The 20,793-nt window shown below is 49.1% G+C and overlaps 3 protein-coding genes and 2 pseudogenes across 4 annotated transcripts; 2 read left to right on the forward strand and 3 right to left on the reverse strand.

The window, feature by feature from the left end:
* The first annotated feature begins 1,038 nt into the window (after nucleotides 1–1,038).
* Nucleotides 1,039–3,426, forward strand: LOC120657645 (annotated as a pseudogene).
* A 62-nt stretch (nucleotides 3,427–3,488) lies between these two features.
* On the reverse strand, nucleotides 3,489–8,741 carry LOC120657643 (protein KINESIN LIGHT CHAIN-RELATED 2-like). Of its 2 annotated transcripts, XM_039936032.1 has the most exons (4): nucleotides 7,044–8,741; nucleotides 6,204–6,466; nucleotides 5,281–5,342; nucleotides 3,489–5,158 (listed from the first exon to the last, which is right to left on the reverse strand). In XM_039936032.1, the coding sequence occupies exons 1-2, from the start codon at nucleotides 8,678–8,680 to the stop codon at nucleotides 6,250–6,252; spliced, it is 1,854 nt and encodes a 617-aa protein (XP_039791966.1). In that variant the 5' UTR covers nucleotides 8,681–8,741; the 3' UTR covers nucleotides 3,489–5,158; nucleotides 5,281–5,342; nucleotides 6,204–6,249. The 2 variants fall into 2 exon arrangements, with proteins under 2 accessions (XP_039791966.1, XP_039791965.1); XM_039936031.1 differs by having other exon boundaries at nucleotides 3,490–5,158; nucleotides 5,281–6,466.
* Nucleotides 4,178–5,405, forward strand: LOC120657644 (annotated as a pseudogene).
* A 2,009-nt stretch (nucleotides 8,742–10,750) lies between the features above and the next one.
* LOC120657647 (malonyl-coenzyme:anthocyanin 5-O-glucoside-6'''-O-malonyltransferase-like) lies at nucleotides 10,751–12,527 on the reverse strand. The gene has a single exon (XM_039936033.1). The coding sequence runs from the start codon at nucleotides 12,295–12,297 to the stop codon at nucleotides 10,957–10,959; it is 1,341 nt and encodes a 446-aa protein (XP_039791967.1). The 5' UTR covers nucleotides 12,298–12,527; the 3' UTR covers nucleotides 10,751–10,956.
* A 6,968-nt stretch (nucleotides 12,528–19,495) lies between these two features.
* LOC120654264 (LOB domain-containing protein 16-like) lies at nucleotides 19,496–20,579 on the reverse strand. The gene has a single exon (XM_039931779.1). It carries the CDS (start codon nucleotides 20,420–20,422, stop codon nucleotides 19,787–19,789), a length of 636 nt encoding a protein of 211 aa, XP_039787713.1. The 5' UTR covers nucleotides 20,423–20,579; the 3' UTR covers nucleotides 19,496–19,786.
* Nucleotides 20,580–20,793: the final 214 nt, after the last annotated feature.

The raw sequence follows: 20,793 nt of genomic DNA on the forward strand, positions 1-20,793 counted from the left end.
CTAATCATTGGTGTCCACACAACCAAAAAATTCACTCCTGTTTTCTTTTGCTACAAAAGATATCTACAGGGTTAAAAAAAATTCTCTGCGCGGGGTATGCATACATTTCATATTCTGTCATCAGGCTATTGACGACTTTGTGTCATGAAAACTGGGCGCCTGGAGCATATCTCAGAAGAGGAACTAGGTAAGGAGCAACTAGATAGCTGTCATTTCTTTCTCTCTCGAAATTCCAACAAAGTTGGAGGCTCGGCGTGCTAAAAAATTCAGGCATCCGCACAAGTAGTAGCTAGCTGATCATGAAGAGGCTAGAGTTTGTGCTGGCATGCATTCTCCAGCATGATCTGCGTGCCTCCCTCCCAGATGCACAATTTCCATTTGCTGCAGATATGGCAAACAGGATACTAGTTAGTGGGGGCAATCTGGCACCTTAATTGGCCACCACCAACCTGCATTATGCAATTTATCTTGATGCTCTTAGGATTCTTAGACCTTGTTCTTTTTTCAGTTTTTTTCCTCGCAGAATATAACAAAAATGACATGATCATGCCAGGGACTAATTAATCTCACAACTAAATTAAATTAATCCCGCACGAACCTGCTCAAATGTATTTAAATTCAGTGTTAGTTGAAGCGAGGCCAAGCACATAAACAATCCTCCAATCTGATGAAAGCTTTTGCTGCCATCATCAGCGTCCATCGTCAGGCTGAAAAAGATCTCTTTTTTATTTTTTCTTTTGAACTTAAGAATATGAAAAAGTCTAAAACAAATCAGCATCCGTCCCGTACTATTTGTTTTGCTTCCAATACCATCAAGCCGGCTATTTGAGAAAAAAAAAAGAAATACCATCAAGCCGGCCAGCCAAACAAACAAGTGCCGACACTGAATTTTTTTCTTAAGAAAAGTCAACTTGTGCGGATTGAGTAGTCTGCAGTCTCCTGTATTGTACCCATACCACGACAAAATGTTTCTGTTCATCGTTGCATAAAAGGTGTAGCAGACGGGTAGAAGCAACGCGAGAAATCCAACGACTTGCAATGGCAGAGCCCCTCTCCAATGGCGCTGCCTACCAATCAGTGCCTGAATCCTACGTGCTCCCGGCGGACAAGAGACCGGGGAGCTTGCCGTCTTCTGCAGCAGCGATACCTGTAGTTGACCTCGGCGGCGATGACCCTGACAGGATTGTGAAGCAGATCATGGATGCCGGGAGAGAGTTCGGTTTCTTTCAGGTGAATTTGTGAGTGTGGCGGAGCCAAGTGTGGGCCAAAGTGGGCCACGGCCCCCCTTGCCATGCAAAAAATCCATTAGATGAATAGTAATTTGACACTGTTTATTGGTTTAGTACGCCCCCCTAATTCTTTGTTCTGGCTCCGCCACTCTGAATTTCATCCTTCTTCAGTCGCCTTTCAGTCTCAACAACTGTCTGATCTGAAGGAAAGATGCGACATTTACCTAACAACTCGTTGTCGTGCACCTTGATGTGGCAGATTAATTGGCAGTAGTAGATCTTAAATTCTTCCTGAACATGTACAACTGAACCAAAAAAGACCATGGCAAATCTTTCAGTTTCTGACATTCTAGCCTGTCGTGAAAGCATGACATGTTCGTTAGCTGAAAGCCTGAAACCTTGGGTGACATGCAGGTGATCAACCATGGCGTGCCGGGGCAGGTGATGGGCCAGATGATGAGCAGCGCGGAGGAGTTCTTCGGGCTCCCCACGGAGGAGAAGATGCTGCACTACTCCACCGACAGCAAGAAGCTTCCACGGTTCCACACGAGCATCGGCAACGAGCAGGAGAAGCTTCTCCACTGGAGGGACTGCCTCAAGCTTGGCTGCTACCCCTTGGAGCAATTCAGGCACCAGTGGCCTCAGAAGCCAGCCAGGCTCAGGTAACTTTGTAGATGCCAGACGTCCTGAGCTCGTACCGTGTCGTGGGAAACCGGCGGTTGCTAAGAAATTCCGACAACTCATGCAGGGCGGCGCTGGAGGCGCACACGACGGCGGTGAGGGCGGTGGCGCTGCGCCTGCTGCGGCTCACGGCAGCGGGGCTGGGGCTCGACGAGGGCCACTTCGAAGGGGAGCTCAGCGCCGGGCCGGTGATCATGAACGTGAACCACTACGTGGCGTGCCCGGACCCGAGCCTGACGATGGGCCTGGCGCCGCACGGCGACCCCCAACGTTGTCACCGTCCTCGCGGACAACGGCGTCCGCGGCTGGGTCGACGTCGAGGCGCTGCCGGGCGCGCTCGTCGTCAACTTCGGGCTCCAGATGGAGGTGGTCAGCAACGGCGCCCTGCGGGGCGGCGAGCACCGCGTGGTGACGAACGCGCGCGCCGCGCGGACGTCGCTGGCCACGTTCGTCATGCCCGCGATGGGCTGCACCGTCGCGGCGGCGCCAGGGATGGTCCCCGACGGCGAGGCCCCCCAGTACAGGCCGTTCACGTACCAGGAGTTCATGGCCGCGTACGCTGCGGCGACCGCCGACAGGGATGCCGTGCTGGCACGTTTCCAGAACAAGGACTGACCTGACCGCTCGTCGCCTCGGTCGCCTCAGTGTGTTTTCTGTGTTGGCAGGTCTGAGCTGTAAGCTGTGACTAACTAGCAGTATCAATGTCGCGTACTCGTTGACGCGATGCAAGAACGGTTGATTGGAGGGCATCAATATCGAGAAGAGGTTGTCTCGTCGGCGACGACTCGGCGTCGGTGGGGGCCGGCGCGGTGAGCGCTAGTGGCGCGCGCGAGCGGTAGCTATTGCTATAGAGATGCGAGCGGGGGAAGGCGGAGGCCGGGCGCAATCTCCGCCGCACGTATCAGATCGTAGGGCTCGACCATACCCAAAGGGTGGACGGTATCTGGTCTCCGACCGCCCTGGCCGTCGCCTGTCGCGCTTCAAGCCACCGCCGGCCGGAGCGCCGCCGCATCTCCGCTGGCTTCTGCGTGGACGGCATCGGCCGGCGGCCGGCGATGGTCCTGCTAGCTGCTGACGCAGACGGCAGACCAAGCACTTTCCTTTCTGGCGGCCTTGGGCTGAGCTGCTGGACCGTGCCGGGCCGAGACTTCGAGCTGTTGCAGGCTAGCAGAGGCAGGTAGCAGGACACGGGACGGCAACAAGCCAACATCTCACAGGCGACCAGCATCGTCATGCATGCTGCCAAGTGACAAGGAGAGGAATGGCCAGGCGTTATCTGACTCCATCATTCCACTGAAACCATTCGTGTTCATTCATCGTCAGGAAGCAAGCAAGCAATATAAGCACTGCGCATGCATGTAATCTGAGAATCGCTGCACTTTCTCAGGCTCTCTCATAGCCTGAACCCACAGTGAAATGCCAGCCCTCAATAATTGTAGTGCAGATGAAAGCATACAAACTAACCATGCAAAGCATCAGAACTCAGAAGCACTGTAACAAGCAAATAATCGGTGTGCTCCATCAAAATAAAAGCAAATAATTGGTGTGCAGGGACTCAAAAGGAAAGAAAGACGGACCAAAAGCAAAAGGAGTCATGCCCAATTTCATTTCATTTTTACCCCGCCTCTCTAGGCTCCACGTTTACAACTACTACATAGCAGAGACAGAGAAGAAACAAACGGAGCCATCCAAGGCAACGCCTTAAGCAACGGCAGCTCTGAATGATGGAAGCCGCCGGAGAGAAGAGTTGTCGTGTGAGCCCGCCAAAGTCCCGCCGGGAACACCGCCGTCGCACGTCGTCTTCTTGTCTCACTCGCTCGACCGTATGTACCATCAGCTTGCTTCGTCAGCACACCCACCACAGCCGCTGCAAGCTCCAGCAATCAAGCCAGAAATGGACGGCACACCCACATCACTGCCCCCTCACCTTTCTTTGATCGCGACCTTTTTACGCTGATTTTCCCCCCTTTTTTTTCAAAGACACCTTTTTGGCATGGCATTGGCATTCTAGACTGATGGCGTTTCTCCCGTCTGCTTCAATTCATGCCTTTCGTCTCCTCTCTTCCGTACCTCAATCACTGCGTTTTTCCAACCTCACCATCCATTCTTCCCTCCTACCTTCCGAGCCAGGCACACTACATACATACATGTGCATCCCTTGCTCTTGCAGGACTGCAGCAGCCTGTAATTCCCTCGTTGCTCACCTCCAGTCTGCAGGAGCCTGCAGGTTGTAGATAGAATCCACCCACCGCCACCGCTTGTTGCTGCCGATTCTATCTGCAGCCAAATCCATGGATGCCGGCCGGGGCAGCACCATCTTCCCGATGCCGCAGATTCCAGCGCTGCTTTTCCCACCACCACAGCCGCCGCCACCACCACCATTGCCATCTTCCTACTCCTACTTCTCTTCCGCCTCGTCCCACCACGCGTGATCCATCACCAGCTTCCCCATCCTCGTGCTCACCGTGTTCTGCATCCTCACCGCCTCCGTGCTCCTCCTCGCCTACTACGTCCTCATCATCCGCTGCTGCCTCAAGTGGCACCACCACAGCTCCCCCTCCGATGCCGCCGGCCACCGTGGATGGCGCCAGCCTGCCACCTCCGGCACCAGCAGCCTCCCAGTCTCCGGCGGTGCCCCACCCGCAGAGCCACGCGGGCTCGAGCAAGCCGTCATCCAGGCATTGCCGGCCTTCAGGTACAGGAAGAAGGCCATCATCAAGAATGCCGCTGCCGCTGCTGATTCTGCCCCCACGACCACGAGCGAGTGCGCGGTGTGCCTCGGTGAGTTTGAGGACGAGGAGAGGGTCAGGATGCTGCCCGCCTGCCTCCACGTCTTCCACGTCGACTGCATCGACACTTGGCTCCAGGGCAACGCCAACTGCCCGCTCTGCAGAGCGGCCATCACATGCCACTACTGCCTGCTTCCACCATTGCATTTGGATCAGCTCCCGCCTCCTGACGAGGTGGCCATCCAGGTCATCCCCCCCACCGAGCAAGGTCAAGAAGCCTCGCGGGCACAGCCGCAGCAAGCCAGCACGGCTATGGCGTCTTGTGAATCTGCAGGAGACACCGCAACAGATCAACAGGATAACAGCAGTGACAGGAGGAAGAGCAGCAATAGTGCATGGCGTGATATCGATATCAGCAGCAAGGCAGATGAGTGCATCACGGAGAGGCGGGACAGAGATGTTCTTCCCTTGATAAGGAGATCCTTCTCCATGGGCGAAATGGCTGGTGGGCGGGTTCACCTGCAGATTCACAACATTTTGCAGAGGAATACTCACTTCCATGGGGATGATGGTGACAGCAGCTCAATGTAGTGTGTAGGGCTTTTAGTTTGCTCAAAATTCTTCAATGAGGAATGTGATACCTTGGGGGCACCGTGTGTGTCGTGTGTGCAGTGCAGGTTTTCTTCCTTCATCATCTGTTCATCTGTTAGCAATATGCAAGATATATAGAAACAATATGGTATGGTTATAAAGGATGATTTTCAAATGTTTCATGGTTTAACTCAAGATGTGCATTTTTATACTAGAACATTCATCACAGAAATATCAATATCTTCCAGCCTGCATAAGTCCATGAAAAAAATGCACGGACAGTGAAAATTGTCTTAAAGTTGCAGACACGTGGGAGCACAGAATGGCCACACATTTTTTTTAAAAAAAATACAATGGTCGCACACTATAATGAGGCTCCCTGGCTAGATAAGAAAATGATTACCATGCAATTTCAACTTTCATATCTCACAGGTATGTGTAAGAAAGAGACTAGGATTCTAGGACAGCAAAGTATAACAAAAAGTAAATCATCTAATGATGAAACTATGAAGGGACAGCGTTAAGTCTTAGCATAGAAGCTGAAACATTCAACTTTTTTTTAAAGGACAAAAAAACATAAACTGGAATGACAGAAGGATAAACATTTCGAATTTACAACTATATTTATCTAAACATCAGACCTAAAAGTCCCATCCAAAAACTTTCTTGAAAGGCAAACTGTGCGGAAATCTGTCATAAATACATCTTGACTCATCAGGGGTCTTCCTTGCTGCAGGGAACTGACAGTTCACCAACCATTGATTTCTGGAATACAAAATTTATACTACTACATGGAACAACTAACAAGAAAACTCAAATTCTTCAACCAATACCTGCATTACATCGAGTACCTATTCTTTATGAAGCGGAAAAACCACATTTTGATCACTTTAGATAGACTGTCAAGTCTTCTAGATGGTACTGAAATCCTCTTAATGGAAATAGCTACATATTGAGCAAAAATTACTTGTACCTCGAACTGGACACAAAGTATATTTCCTCAAGACTGAACTTAGAGATTACTGTTGCACAGCTTTGGCAGAATTTGAGTCTGTTTCCTGTTCCTGAGGTTCAGGCAATGCATTTGCTGAACCTCCAGGTGATAGGGATGCGAGGGCCTTTGTCTTAATCTGGTTGTACAGTCGAATAGCTTCCTTGAGCTCATCCCTAGCATCAGGGCCATGGCTTCGCCATGAATCAACCACTCTCTTTTGGAACTCCATAGCCAGGGCATAACTGTAGTCAGAAACATAAGGACATATTAAAGTTGGAAACAAAGCAGCTTGCGTTCCTGAAAAAAAATAAAACACTAGGAGAACTTAACATGTTACAGCCGGTGATCTTGATCTAAAATCTTGAGGGGGCCAATATCACATGATTGGATTATAAGGTCTAGACCTGACATTTTTTTAGTACAGTACGCTACTTTGAAGGTTGCATAGGCATGCCACATGTTGGCCTGTACACAGCTTCTCCCCTGCTTACAGCATGTCTGAACCGGCCACATGCTGCCTACCAAGTTTGTGTATACAAGACAACAAGGCACCAATGCCTACCTTGTAATTCCAGTATCTAAAATCCAACAGCAGAAATGAAGTGTATTTGAGCGTAAGCTGTATTTAGTATATCTTAAGAACACAAAATATCTAACCCATCCAAACTATCTCAAGAACAAAAATATGCACAATGGCATGTGAATTATCTTAGAATATCTAATTTCGTGTCTGCTTATATTTGAGTAGCTAAGAAAATTATGCTAATGATTGTTTTGAGAGAAAAAAAATTATATTGTCATGCATTTGTGAAATGGTACCTTCCCATAGCATTGTATGCGTTAGCAAGGCTCTGGCAGGCCTCAATAGTATCCGAATGATGAGGCCCTAAGGAAACATCCATGACTTCTTTGGCGAGGGCAAACATCTGTGCAGCAGACTGCGGTCGGTCCATCTCCATGTATGCAGCACCCAAATTGTTATACACATACCCTACTCCATAATGCTTTGGACCAAAACTGTCCTTCATCCTCTCCACTGCATCCTCCAAATACGGGATAGCTTCCGAGACCTTGCCAGTCAAGAGCAACAGCCACCCAATCCTTGCTGCGACATTGCCCTCCAAGTGCTGTGCCTGAGGGATCCTCTCAAGCATCGCCAGGCTCCTCTTCAGCAAAGATATCGCCTTGTCAAACTCATTCACCATCTCATACAGTGAAGATACCTCTACATACGCCTCTGCCACCTTGTCGGGTGCGGCCAATTCCTTCTTGTCCAGTATAGCACAAGCAATCTCCAAGCACCTCTTTGTATCCCCAGCCTTCTCCTGGTTAGCAAGGGCCTTCGCCATTGATATGAACACTAGAGCACGCATCTCACTGTCCTTCTCCACCTGATTAGCGACGTTCTTCAACACACTGATAGCCTCATCAAACTTTCCCAATGCAATCTTGATGTTTGCCGCATCAATCTCAGCATGTAGGAGCTCAGGGCCAGCTGCACCCCAGCTCTTCATCACCTTCTGCGAAATCTCATTCTGCTCAAGCGCCTGCTCATGCTGCTCCAGCCCAGTGTATATTACCCCAAGTAGCCGCCTATCCTGCGCAACCTCCATAGAGTTCTTGCCGAGCGTCGATTCATGCAGCTCCAACGCCTTCTGGCACAATGGCAGAGCCTGCTTGAAGTCGAGCAGAGTGGCGTGCGCCTCCGCGAGGTCTCGGTACGCTGCTCCCAGCTCCCTGCTGCCCGGCGGCAGGATGGACTCCTTGAGGTCGAGGCAGGCGCGCATGTCGGCGAGCGCCTCCTCCCGCCTCCCCAGCGCCGTCTTCACGTTAGCCAGCTGCAGACGCACCGCGTGCGCCACAGGCCTCACGTCGAACCCTTCCGGTTCTTCCCCAACCCCAAATGCGACGCTTCTATCGGAGATGAGCGGTGTGAGGAGGCGTAGCGAGCGGGCGAGGAAGGAGAGCGCGTCGTGGAAGCGGGAGAGGTCGAAGGAGGCGGAGCCGGCGAGGTGGAGTGCCATGGCGAGCGAGACGGCATCGGAGGCGGAGACGGAGGTGGAGGTGGCGGCGTTGGGGGTCGCCTCGAGGATGCCCAGGCATCGGAGCGCCAGGGAGAGGACGCGGGACGGGTCGGCAGATCCTGATGCCTCGAGGTGCTGACCGAGCTTGAGGCAGGCGAGGGCGAGGCGCTTGTCGTTGGCGGGCACGGTGGCCTCGAGGCGGGAGAAGGCAGCGAGCATGTCGTTCGTGGTCCTCGCCGTCTCGAACGCCTCCTCAGCGGCCTCCGCGACGGCGGCGGCGGCCGAGGAGGGAGGGACGGGAGACGGCGGTCGCGGCGAGAAGTGGCGACAGGGCGGCGCAGGGAGAGGGTTTTGGGTTTTGCGCGCGGGGGTCGGGACTGGGCCTCGCAGGCGGGACCTGAGGAGGAGCGAGGCGGCTCGCCGCAGCGCCATGGCGATCGGGCGGTTGCTGACGGCGGCGGTGGCCGGCGGTGAGGGCGAAGAGAGGGGAGGAATTTGGGCGGTGGGCTGGGCTTCCTGGTTTTAGCATTAGATATTCGTACTGGGCTGGGCCGAGAAACAAGACCATAATAAGGCCCAAATCGAACAAACAACTGTTCTCTGAACTCCTAAATAAGCTTAACGAATAAAGCCCAACCACCCATAAAAAAAAGAATAAAGCCCAACCTTCCTCTCAAAAATAAAGGCCGTGTTTGGTTGAGTGAGGGAAAAAATTCCGTAGAAAGGATTCCACGTGTTTGGTTGGAAATTTGGGTTCAGGGACGGCGCCAGGCGTGGGACCCACGGGCGGCCGAGATATGCGTCCCCTGGTCGCCTGTCCCTGCGCAAAGATGCGCCCTCCTCCCCCTCGCAAGCCGCATCCGGCTTCTCACGCACGCGCCGCCGTCCCTACACGCGCCGCCGCAATCTGCCGCCGCCGGTCGCAATATTGCCGTCCGTTGCCTGGATCCGGTGGCCGCCACCCCCCATACACCGGATCTGCGGCAGCATTTTGTGCGTCCGCCGTAGAAGCTGCCCGCGCATGGAGTCGATGTCAATGTCGATGTCAATGCAGAGAAGTTTTATCTGGTGGATGCAGGGTACCCCAACAAGCCGGGGTATCTATCACCATACAGGGGGTCAAGTACCATTAAGCCGCATGGAGACAGGGACCACGACCTTCGGGTACACAAGAAGTATTTAACAAAGCGCATTCTTCACTTAGGTCGGTCATAGAGCAGTCATTTGGGGTCCTGAAGATGAAGTGGAGAATGTTGTTGGCCATCCTAGCTATCCTGAGCGTACACAAGCAGAAATTATTCTTGCATATTGTGGGCTGCATAATTTTATTTTGGAAAATGATGATGAGGATGTGGACTTTGCTCTGTCTTCGGCATTTGGAGGAATGGCACTGATCGAAGAAGACGAGAATGATGCGGAGAACAGGCGTGATGCCGATGAAGTTGAAGACGATGTAAACATGAATGCTGTCCGCGATGAAATTGCATATGCATGTTTGTTGGCACGTAGGCATCGTTGAGAAACCTGTGCTGTATGTCGTATGTGCCATGCGTTGTGCCAATAATGTGTTTGTATCGTCGTTAATATTTGTTGTTGAGACATGCAGTTTGCCCTGTGAACCTTGAGACCGTGTGTGTTGGGCCGGCATATTTGATTGATGTACATTTGTGTTACTAGATCAGTAATTTTGTTGCAAAGGAATAAGTTCTGTATGATGGGTTGCAATGTGTTTGTGTGCACTTAGCAATTTTAGGATTTAGTGGACAAGATGATGTGTGCATCTAGCATTTTTTCACTGTGGCTGCAAATTTTTTACCCAAACACGTGGAAATTTTTGCACGCAAAGTTGTACACCCTAAAACCAAACAGGGCCAAAAACCCTGAGCTGGAAATGATTTTCATTTCTCAACTTTTGTACACTGCTAAGTTTTTTTTAAATAGAATTCTAGGGAAACATGTGCTCTACGTCTCCACAGACGAAGGGTCAACAACCACCGAAAAGGGGGATTGCGCCAAGAAGAAACAACGCAGTTGATGTAGCACTATTGCGGATTTGCGGTTGCTTAGCTGGCGGCACCAGCAACAGCCCAAGAAAAAGCTCATGCCATGATGCAGACACCTAAACCTAACGAACCAACCAGAAATCTTGGACAAGAACACGAGCGAATCGATCTGCATTTTGCCGTGGCCTAACCTGAAAAGGACCTGATCTGACCTCTGCAGTCTGCAGAGCAACGTTCCTCTGAATTTGATCCGAGGTCAATGCCCGGACAACACTCGAGACCTTAAAATTTGGTTGGAAGACGAATAACAACAGAAGCGTCTCACCTAACCGTCGTTTTCATCAGCGAAGCGAATCGGTCGAAGAGACAAGATGGCATTCAAAAGCGAAGAGAGAGATTCAGATGGTTCAGAGTTTCATCAGTCCAACCTGATTCAGTTCTGTAACTATGCCTGTCCAACAGTCTGCATTTTGATCATACTCAGGTTTATACAGTATCATTTAACAAAGATTCTCACATACCTGCGAGAGATTACCAAGATATATATGTGTATGTATACATCTCTTGCTCAAATATACACTTCCTTGGATTATCTATATATATTACTATTCTTTAACAGCCAAATTATGTCACCAGCAATTGCAATTTGCATGCGGATAAACAACTTGACAAGCAGCACCAAACCAGCAATTGCAAGCCAAGGTGTCACAGCTGCTCCAATCCGTCGGCGAAGCAGGAGCTGAAGCGCGCCATCTCGGCCTCCGGCAGCACCACGCCGATCTCGATCCCGGCCTGCGCGTCGCGGCCCTCCGCCAGCGACACCGTGCCGGGCGTCTTGTCGATGGACACCAGCTCCACCTTCTTCGGCCGGCCGAGCCCGAAGTCGGTCTCGTACACGCCGTACCGCGGCGAGCCGCCCACCGACATCGGCCGCTGCGGGACCAGGGACAGGATCTTGTGGAACCACCCGCCGGCGCCGGCCAGCACGCCGTCGTCCAGCGCCCTGATGGACGCGCCGATCGCCGCGGCGGCGGCCACAACGCCGTCGGCGCCCAGCAGCTCGCCCAGGCCCACCTCCACGAAGCACGGGCGGAGGCAGTTGCCGAGGTACTCCTGCGGGATCGGCGGCGCCAGGCGCCGGCGGCATTCCACCGAGAACAGCAGGTGCGCGCGCCGCGCCGCGTCCGCGCAGCCGCCGTCGACCCGCGCCAGGCAGGCCCACGCGAACGCGCACGCCACCGTGAACGCCGAGCAGTGGACGCTCTCGGCGACGATGCGCTGCTTCAGCTTATCGATGCGGTCGCGGGTGAGCGCGAACGACGCGATGACCAGCTTCGGCGGCGGTGGCGGCGGCGGCGGAGGAGGCGGAGCGTTGGCTGCCAGCTGACGCATTTCGTCGAGCGTCCTGGCGGCAAGTCCCTCGGGATCGGCGACCACGCCACGGTCCAAGAACGGCGGCGGTGGCAGCGCGCCTTGGGTGGACTCCTCGCCGGCGGCCACCCGGCACTGGCCGGCCCAGGTCTTCACGAAGTGCATGTAGCTGGAGTCATCGCAGGCCACGTGGTGGATGGACACGCCGACGGCGATCCCCCGGCCGGCGAACACCGTGACCTGCGCCGCCGCGAGAGCGAAGGTCCCGTCTTCCGTCCGGGGAAGCTGCGGCACCAGCGCGTACAGCCGGGCGACGTCCCTCGGGCCGCCGCCGGACAGCTCGTCGAAGTCGTCGGAGCTCTCGGCGACGGTGAGCTCGACGCCCTCGCCGGCATCCCCACCCGCGGAGAAGAACTCGTACCCGTCCGGGCACGGGCGGACGCGGCCGAGCAGCGGGTAGAACCAGTGCAGCGCGGCGGAGAGGGAGGACACGAGGGGCGGCAGGAGGCGGGCGGTGAATTGCTCCGCCGTGTGCGGGTAGGTGTAGAAGAAGACGCGCTCCACGGGGCCGGTGAAGAGCCAGGGGACGTCGAAGAAGGTGAGCGGGAGCACGCCGCCGGGCGCCGGAGGCGAGGCCGGCACGGTGAGCCTGTCAAGAACCTTGGTGGTGGCCATGGGGAATCGGAGACGCCCCTCCTCTGCTTCGGAGAAGGGGAGGGAGGGCAGATCAGAGGAAGGGTGGTGATTCAGATCCACCAAACACAAGCACTAGAAGCAAGAGAGGCTTTTTGGTGCCTGCCGCCTGGCGGTGGTTGGAAATGTGACCAAAATCCGCCTCGTCTCCTCCCCGTGCTGCTGCTTCCTGATTGTCGGATTTCTCTCTGAAACATGTCAGCAGGCGGTAACGGTAACGACACTCCCGGTCAGAGAATAAACTGACAGTCACAGGCACGAAGACGAAGCTCCAGCAAGAGAAATGTTCAGAGCCCGTTTAGTTTCCAAAAAATTTTAGGTGCTACAATAATTGACAACGTTTGACTACTAATTAGGAGTATTAAATATGAATAACTGACAAAACCCATTCCACAACCCCGGGTGAAATTGCGAGACGAATCTTTTAAGTCTAATTGGACCATGATTGGACAATGTCGTGTTACAGTAACCAACCTCTAATGACGGATTAATTAGTCTTAATAGATTCGTCTCGTGATTTCCCGTCCATCCATGTAATTAATTTTATAATTAGTCTATGTTTAATACTCCCTCCGTCCCAAAATACTAGTTATCATAGGAATTTTAGGACAGATTAGTAAGAATGTAAAATGACAATGTTTGCCCCTATTTAGTATCCATATTTAGTACTAATTGATTCTTACATGCACATACACTTTCCAAATAGGATAGAATGACATGTTTTTTTGGGACAACTTTTGAATTCTAGGATGACTAGTTTTGTGGGACGGAGGGAGTACTTCTAATTAGTGGTCAAACGTTGTCCAAAAATTTTCACCCAAAAAATTTTGGGAACTAAACTGCCCCTCAGTGGAAAAAGAGAAACGACAGTAACTGTGAAAAATCTAGTGCAGCTACAACATTCGTTGTGTTCACTTGGCTGTGGCTGATGGCCGGTGCTGATTTGTTATGAGAGAACAGTACTGCCGACTGGCTGGTGGCTGATGCTGATTTAGTATGAGAGAACAATATTGCTGGCTGGTTGGCTGACAAGCCAAGCGAACACAGTGATTAGAATCAGAGCATGAACCTGCAATACAGCAATACTAAGAGACATGCCAAATCAACGCGGTATCTCCTTATCAAAGAAATAAGGAAAAGTCTGATTTTCAACCTTTAACTACAAAACTGGATAACAAAGACCATCCAACTATTGAAACCGGGCAAATTTGTCCTTTTAGGTTGTTTTGAAGGTGGTTTTCTATTTTGTGAGAATTTAAAATATTCTAATTTAAACTAAAAGATTCATAAGTAATTCATTTTAAATAAAAAAATACAAAATGGGTATAAAAACTTTTCTAATGTAACGTATCCATTGGTACCATACTTTTCTGTTATTCAGAATCAGATCCAATTTTTTTTTATTTTCATAATATTTAGTTACTTGTAATTATGTCTATTGTTTTTAAATAACTGAAATTCAAATTGAGCAATAATAAATAGGTTACATTTTTAGAAAAAAAATTGGTACTAGTTCCATATTTTTTTGATTCAAAACGAATTAGTTTTAATTTTTTTAAAGCTAGTTAGATTTTTTTAAAAAAAATACAAAACCATCTTGGAAACCACCCCAAAGACCAAATTTGTCCGGTTTCAACAGATGGATGGCCTATGTTATTTGGTTTTGTAGTTGAAAGTTGAAAATCGGACTTCTGCGATAGTTGAATGGTGTAATTTGGTATCTGCACACTCAGGTAAAGAGGCAGCGTTTGATCCCATGATCAGCAGTGATGTCGCCCATGTGTCTATGTCAAACAGGCCATCCAATGACATCATTGTCAAAATTTCTGTTAAGCATCTCTGTTCTCTGGCTTATGATTTTTGAACCCACATGTCCTTCGCATCCAATTCATTATACTAATTAGGAGTATTAAATGTGCCTTGTTTAGTTCTTAAAATTTTTCATACGCTATAGTAACTTCGGACATTTGACTACTAATTAGAAGTATTAAACGTGTATAGCTGACAAAACTCATTCCATAACCCCGGGTGAAATCGCGAGACGAATCTAATGATTAGACAATGTTGTGCTACGGTAAACAATCTCTAATGATGGATTAATTAGGCCTAATAGATTCATCTTGCGATTTCTCGTCCATCCATGTAATTAGTTTATAATTAGTCTATGTTTAATATTTATAATTAGTGTTGCAAACGTTGCCAAAAAAATTTGCCCGAAATTTTTTTGCTAACTAAGGGTTGCAGGCTTGCAGTACTACGCATCCGTGCTCCAGTAAAGCCCTCGGAATCTACAGAAGAAGAGGCGATTTGGGGAAGAGTCAGCTCTCTTATTGAAAAAGGGCTGTCAATATGTTCAGAGAGGACTTGCAGTACTACGGAGTGGAAGATGCCTTTAGCTTCAGAGGACTTCACTTTGATTCGCTTATCTGGATCATGTTCTGCATCTCATTTCTATATAAAACAAGAGAGATGCATAGAGCTTTATCCTGCTAATTTCACAATAATTTAACAGAAGGTTAGACCTTGAAAATAAATCCTGAACTTGAATGGACATAGAAATCATGCAAGTAAAGACCTCCCAAACCATAAGACATTCCAGATCACTGTTGGGGTTGGAGCAATTGCAAAGAGGAAAACTTTGCACCAAATGTAGTAGCTGTTGTGGGCTTGAGAAAATGATGGTCACTTGACAGTACCAGAATGTGTTAGGTCCTGGTTGTGGACACATCAACAAAGGAAGTTGCTTTGATGACATGGCATAGACAACCAAGCAGACGCACACCAACCTAACAAAGGAAGTGTTTACTATGCAGTGTATGATGGGAGTAGCTTTGAGGCATGTCAGTATGTTTAGTAATTCCAAAGTATGAGAGCAGAGACTGATTACGCAATGCAGATGGACAGGGGACTGTTGTCAAAACTCTAAAACAAAATGAAAACAAATGCAGAAATCGGTAAACCATAGCTGTAAAGTGAGCACAAATATCGTGCCCAAAGCCTTATTATGTTTGTATCCACATACAAAGGCAAAATATGATGATTTCTCTCCTCCATCTATTACAATGTTAATCTGTGCCGTACTAATAGTAACAAAACTCCTGGCCGAAGAATAAACTGAATGGCACAGGCGTAAAGCTCCAACAAGTGATATGGTTACTGTCGTACTGAATTTATAGTTTACTTGCAACAAAGCAATGCAGAGGATTTACTGATGACACTAGGAAAGCTTCGGTTCAGAGAATAAGCTGATGACAAGCACCTGACAGTCGGCGTTAGTTGCCCAGCGAAAGTGAAAAAAGTACTCAGGTAAGCTGTGAAATTCTAGATTCAGAGCATGAATGTGCAAATACCAACAGACATGTCAAATCAGTCAGGTATTTAATTTGCACACTCAGGTAATGACTCATGAGCCAGCTTCAGTGTTGATCCCATCACAAGGGCCTTGTGCCTCTGTCAAACAGGCATCCAATGGCACCATTTTCAAAATTTCCGCTACGCATTTTTGTTCTCTGGCCTAAGATTTCGAACCTGCATATCCTTTCAGCCATCCAATTTGTTGTGTTAAGATCTTCAGTACTACCTATCCGTGTTCCAGTCAGGGTTTACAAAACCGGTGGGAACCGGTCCGGTCTGGTTCTGGTTTGGACCGGTACCAAACCGGCCCAAATTCAAAATTTAAATTTGAATTAAAAAAATGAAAAATTTCCAAAAAAAATTTCCTAAAATACTCCAAGGTGCGACAAATCTAATGGTGTCAAATTTTCTCAAAAATTCATTCGTTTAACATACTTTTCGGGCATTTAAAGTTAAACCAAAAAAGAAAAGGAAAAAAATGAGACGTCCCATTAAGGTCCACTTGGTAAACCGGTCAAACCGACCGGTATACCGTTCCAAACCGGTTGCACATGCGATTTTAAATTTGGATTTGAATTCAAACCGGTCAAACCGGTCGGTATACCGGTATGAACCGGTTGAACTGAGTTTTTTGAATTCAAATTTGAATTCGACCGGTACCGACCGGTTTCCGGCCAAACCGGACCGGTATACCGGTACCGGACCCCGGCGGTTTGGCCGGTCCGGTCGGTAAATGAAACCCTGGTTCCAGTGCCGGAATCAACAGAAAAGTGCAGTGAAAGTTTTGGAAGAGTTATCTCTCTGATTGATAAAAAGGTTTAAAGGTTGTCAATGTGTGTCGGAGCCATGTGCTAACCGTCATATGGTTGGAGAAATCAGAAATGGAGAGAGAATTTGCTCAACAAATGTACCTGCTATGGCCTTCAAAAAACAGGAGCCTAGAGCCCTAGCCCCTAGACGAGCACAAACCCAACTGAACGGTGCCTCTCCAGAATCAAATAAAAAGCCACAAAAAGCATCTAAATCTGTCAGGAAATTATCAGCCTTCAGGTTCATAGAGAGCCAAGAACTAATCTTCGAGAGCAAAGATGGAAATGGTGAAATCACGGTGTACTTTAATTGAATGAGCTTGTACTCAAATGCTTCAATCAACCAGCCGTTCGGGAGGTTGGCCATATGAGAGAATAGGAAGAAACACCTTTGTCACTTGTGACATGTCCTTGAGGAGGTTCATCAGGCATTGGAAGTGCTACTGAAATTAGATTGCACATCTCGAAAAGAAAAATATGAAATGTTGATAATTGATCACCCAATGAAAACTTATTCAGCATTGATTAATCATGGGCATCAACCATTGTTACCAGAACCTCTGAAATTTTTTTAGTAGCATCAGAAGGGCCCAATGGCTGACAGTTGGAACAATGAGCAGATAATATTGTTTCAGCACTCCTGTGTTTCACTACTTTAGGCCCAGCGATTTGGGCATAAACCATACTAAATGCCTCCAAATACCTTTCTCTCAAGCAAATATATAACCTGCATCCTCTAAAACAATGTAGCATTTTTTGGAAATAGAATATGCAGCGGTATCTCTCTTTTTAATTTTTAATGAAAAACACAGCCGCCCGGCCAAGCCAAACACGCTCTTCCTTTGGAGAAGAACAAAAAACACAAAGCTCTTGAACTGAAATGACGGAGAGGCGCCACATGCACAAATTCCGAGGCATCTGTTCATCATCCGGTACCAAAAATGCATCCCCTATAGCTTGTGTTCTTTGCTTTTCAAGCTTTATCGTGTGCGGAACAAGTGCTATTATGGTGATCACACTTGTTATTGGAAACCAAAGTTTTGCATAGTTTGACTCCTCCACTACAAACCATGTAGCAAAGAGCCAAAGACATCACCTTCTTTTGTTCTAAAGGAGCTGCATGCACAAAACAAAAACACCAGTTTTGCTTTCCATTACGTGCTTTTTATGCATGGGGATCAGTGCTAAATTATGTTGGTTGATTAGTGGGGTCTAATCACTCTCAAGTGCCATAATAAGCCTGCCATTCATTTGTGTGCTCAGCTTTGTTTGACCGATGACCGCCAGCTTCTTGACCAGCTCAATCCAAATGAACACTTGTGGATATAAAACTTACAAGACACACAGGGCCAAAGCACACAAAAAACAATGAAGGTGCATTCAGCTTTATGAGACAGCCCCATCTAAACTTGTGGGGTCTGTTTCTCAGGTCATTTGATCTGCAATAGTAAACCTAATGCAAAGAAGGATGCACAACACAAACTTTTGATGAGAGTTAGACAAGCTTGGGAGGTATGGATGGATGAGTAGCTTGTTATCTTGAGAGAGTGATAAGAACAAACTTGACACGCTGTTAGGGCCGCCTAATGACTGGCTAGCATCCTAGGCCACCTAACCATGTGTAGATGCTGTTATACTAATCTACATTAATCACGCGTTAAATCTACGGCTTTGCATCGATCGATAAAGAGGGCGGATCGCAAAAGTCACTGACCTATCCTTCTTGTTAAATCAGCTACACATTCGTCGTGTTCAGCAGATATATAGCTCAAGATTTAATTTGAGGCTCTAGCTTGTTTGCTTAATTTGCATGCAGCAGCTTTAGAACATCTGAACAGTTAGCTGTTCTTCGGCGTCAGGAGCCTTGTCTATTTTAATAGCTGTAAAAAATGATTTAGTAGATGTTAGTATAGCTTCTGATAAACACATTAGCCTTCCCCTTTGTAATGGATTCAGTGAGACACGCATGTCTGAATGAAATTTTAGAGTTCCAAGATACTAACCCTATATAAAACCTACTGCAGTGGTAAGTACTGTCCCTGTCCTTATCTGATGGCTCAAGTAAAGAAACGCCGTTGTATTCATCTGGCTTGTCTACCTCAATTGTCGCAATGTGATTAACATTGAGTTATCAAACCTTCTCACGGCTAGTGTGTTTATCGGTTTGGTAGAAGAAGAAAAATTTATCCAGTCTTTTGGTCATTTGGAGTGCCTGAATCTTTTTCTCTCTGCAGTACTACCCACTAGCTTGTACTCCGTACTGCTAGCTTGAGGAAATAAATTACTGGTTACTAGTAACCTAGCTGGTCAATCTTCCAATCACAGCAGTCAACCATGCCAAGAAATTAACCATTGGGATCAGTGACCTATCTAGTAGCTTCACCGTGTTTCTGTTTCTGTGCATACGTGCTTATTACTAGGTTTAAAAGGTCAACGATTATGCACGGAAAACATACTCTTCCGGTTGTAGGAGGCAAAAGTAAACGGTGCTTGCGGCTCAAGAGTTCAGACCTGTCCTTGATCAAGGGGACAGTCACTCTGCAGGGCATGGAAAACTACTCAAAACTAGGATTAGCAGCAGCAGCAGCAACAGCAGCAGCAGCCTATGAATGCATACAAGTAACTTTAGGGTCTCTATATATAGAGCAAGAACTTGGTGCCAACTCAAAGCTGATGAGTGCAATAACTCTTGCTGCTTCGACCTTTTTTTTAAAAAAAAAATATTGACTCCACTTTTGATGCTGAAGCTTCTAGTTCTAGTGGCAGTTTAGTACTCCCCCGGTGTCCAGTATCCACTAAAGAACGGCTTCATTCTAAGTTCTGACAGTATTTCTTGATGGCTTGCATGGGAGCATCAAATCAGCGCTTTTTGTGCATCAATAAGCCAGGAAAACATTAGTTCCTTGTCTCACGCATCAAGACACGAATGAATGTTGGCACAAAACTTGGAGGCGAGGCTGTTTTTCAGGACCAGAGCAAATACTGCTAGCAGCACTGAAGTTCAGAGTACAGTTTGACTGCCTCATCTGCTGATGACTAAATTAAGTTTCTTATTTAGACAGAGACTATTATTGCTAGTAATCATCAAAAGCATGATGCAGGCTCTCCCACTACAGTATATGATTTCTACCAGTACTCACTAAGATCAGAACACTGATAATTTAAAAGAAAAGGAGTTCACTAGGAGAGGACGGAGTAGAAGTTAATTTCCTTTGTTTTCCCCCGAATTCTAGCTCTCGCACTTGCTAGCCAAGTGTGAGATGGCATGGCTCCAAAATGATAAGCATGGCCTTATATATTCTACGCTTCTACAGGGAGTAGTTGGGGCTCCTCATCATGGCCTGCGCCAGGTACTGGAGGTCGCCGGCGTCCGCCTTGGCGGCGCAATGCTGCGCGGCGACGACGTCGTCCCTGAAGCCTGAGGCCATGAGCTCCGGCATGAAGCAGTCGTCGAGGGGCCCGCCGGGCTTAGTCCTGGCGCTGCACGCGGTGTCCTGGCGCAGCAGGGCGGTGATGCTGCCGTGGTCCGCCGGCCAGTGGTGGCTGCTGACCGGCGGCGAGCATGCGAGCTGCGCCTTGGCCTGCATGAGCTGGGCTTGCAGGATGGCGACCTGCTGCTGGAGCGCGAAGATCTGGGCGACGCATCCGTAGACGGGGTCGCGGAGCCTGGCCTGCGCCTCGTAGGTGATGGTGACGACGGCCTCGCAGCGGTCGGCGACGGGGAGGTGGGAAAGCAGCTTGGAGGCGTTGCTGGCGCCGAAGACCTTGTGGATGGCGGCGAAGCGCGCGGCGCCCTGGTCGGTGCTGAAGTAGGGCGCGAAGACGCACTCGGGCACGCAGCGGCGGCGCAGGAACTTGCAGGCCCCGCACGGCGACCCGGCCCCCGTCGGGGCGGCGGCGGCTGCGGCGGCAGCTCCTCCACTAGCAGAAGTAGCTCCGGCCATGGCGATCGTCGGTCTCGATCGATCACTCACTAGTCACCAGCAGTAGCTAGCTCGCTAGCTAGGACGACGCGCAAACTGTGTGTGTGTGGTGGTGGTGGTGGACTTCTACTACTACCGGTGCAACTCGAGAGGAGATGGATTTATAGGAAGAAGAGGAGGGGAAGGCCAGGGTCGACATGGTACATGTAGGGCTGGGTGTCTGGTTCGAAGGGAACAAACGTGTTAATGCTGTGTTGAAGAAAAAGAGCCCATTGCTCGGCTTGCTTTAGCTTTGGCTTTGGATGAAGAAGCCACACTCATCGTCAGAAATTCTTCGTCAGCTAGAATAGATAGTCTTGGATAATGTTTGATTTTTATCTAGTCTTAGATTC

The sequence above is a fragment of the Panicum virgatum genome, chromosome 1N (assembly GCF_016808335.1).
Source record: "Panicum virgatum strain AP13 chromosome 1N, P.virgatum_v5, whole genome shotgun sequence".
Taxonomy (NCBI): domain Eukaryota; kingdom Viridiplantae; phylum Streptophyta; class Magnoliopsida; order Poales; family Poaceae; genus Panicum; species Panicum virgatum.

Bases quoted from the DNA above. Each gene is read 5' to 3' on its own strand.
- LOC120657643 (XM_039936032.1), bottom strand. From the start codon at position 8,680: ATGGCGCTGCGGCGAGCCGCCTCGCTCCTCCTCAGGTCCCGCCTGCGA. The intron at 6,467-7,043 runs GTACCATTTCAC...TTCTGACTACAG, and splicing joins GCATACAATGCTATGGGAAG to TTATGCCCTGGCTATGGAGT.
- LOC120657647 (XM_039936033.1), bottom strand. From the start codon at position 12,297: ATGGCCACCACCAAGGTTCTTGACAGGCTCACCGTGCCGGCCTCGCCT.
- LOC120654264 (XM_039931779.1), bottom strand. From the start codon at position 20,422: ATGGCCGGAGCTACTTCTGCTAGTGGAGGAGCTGCCGCCGCAGCCGCC.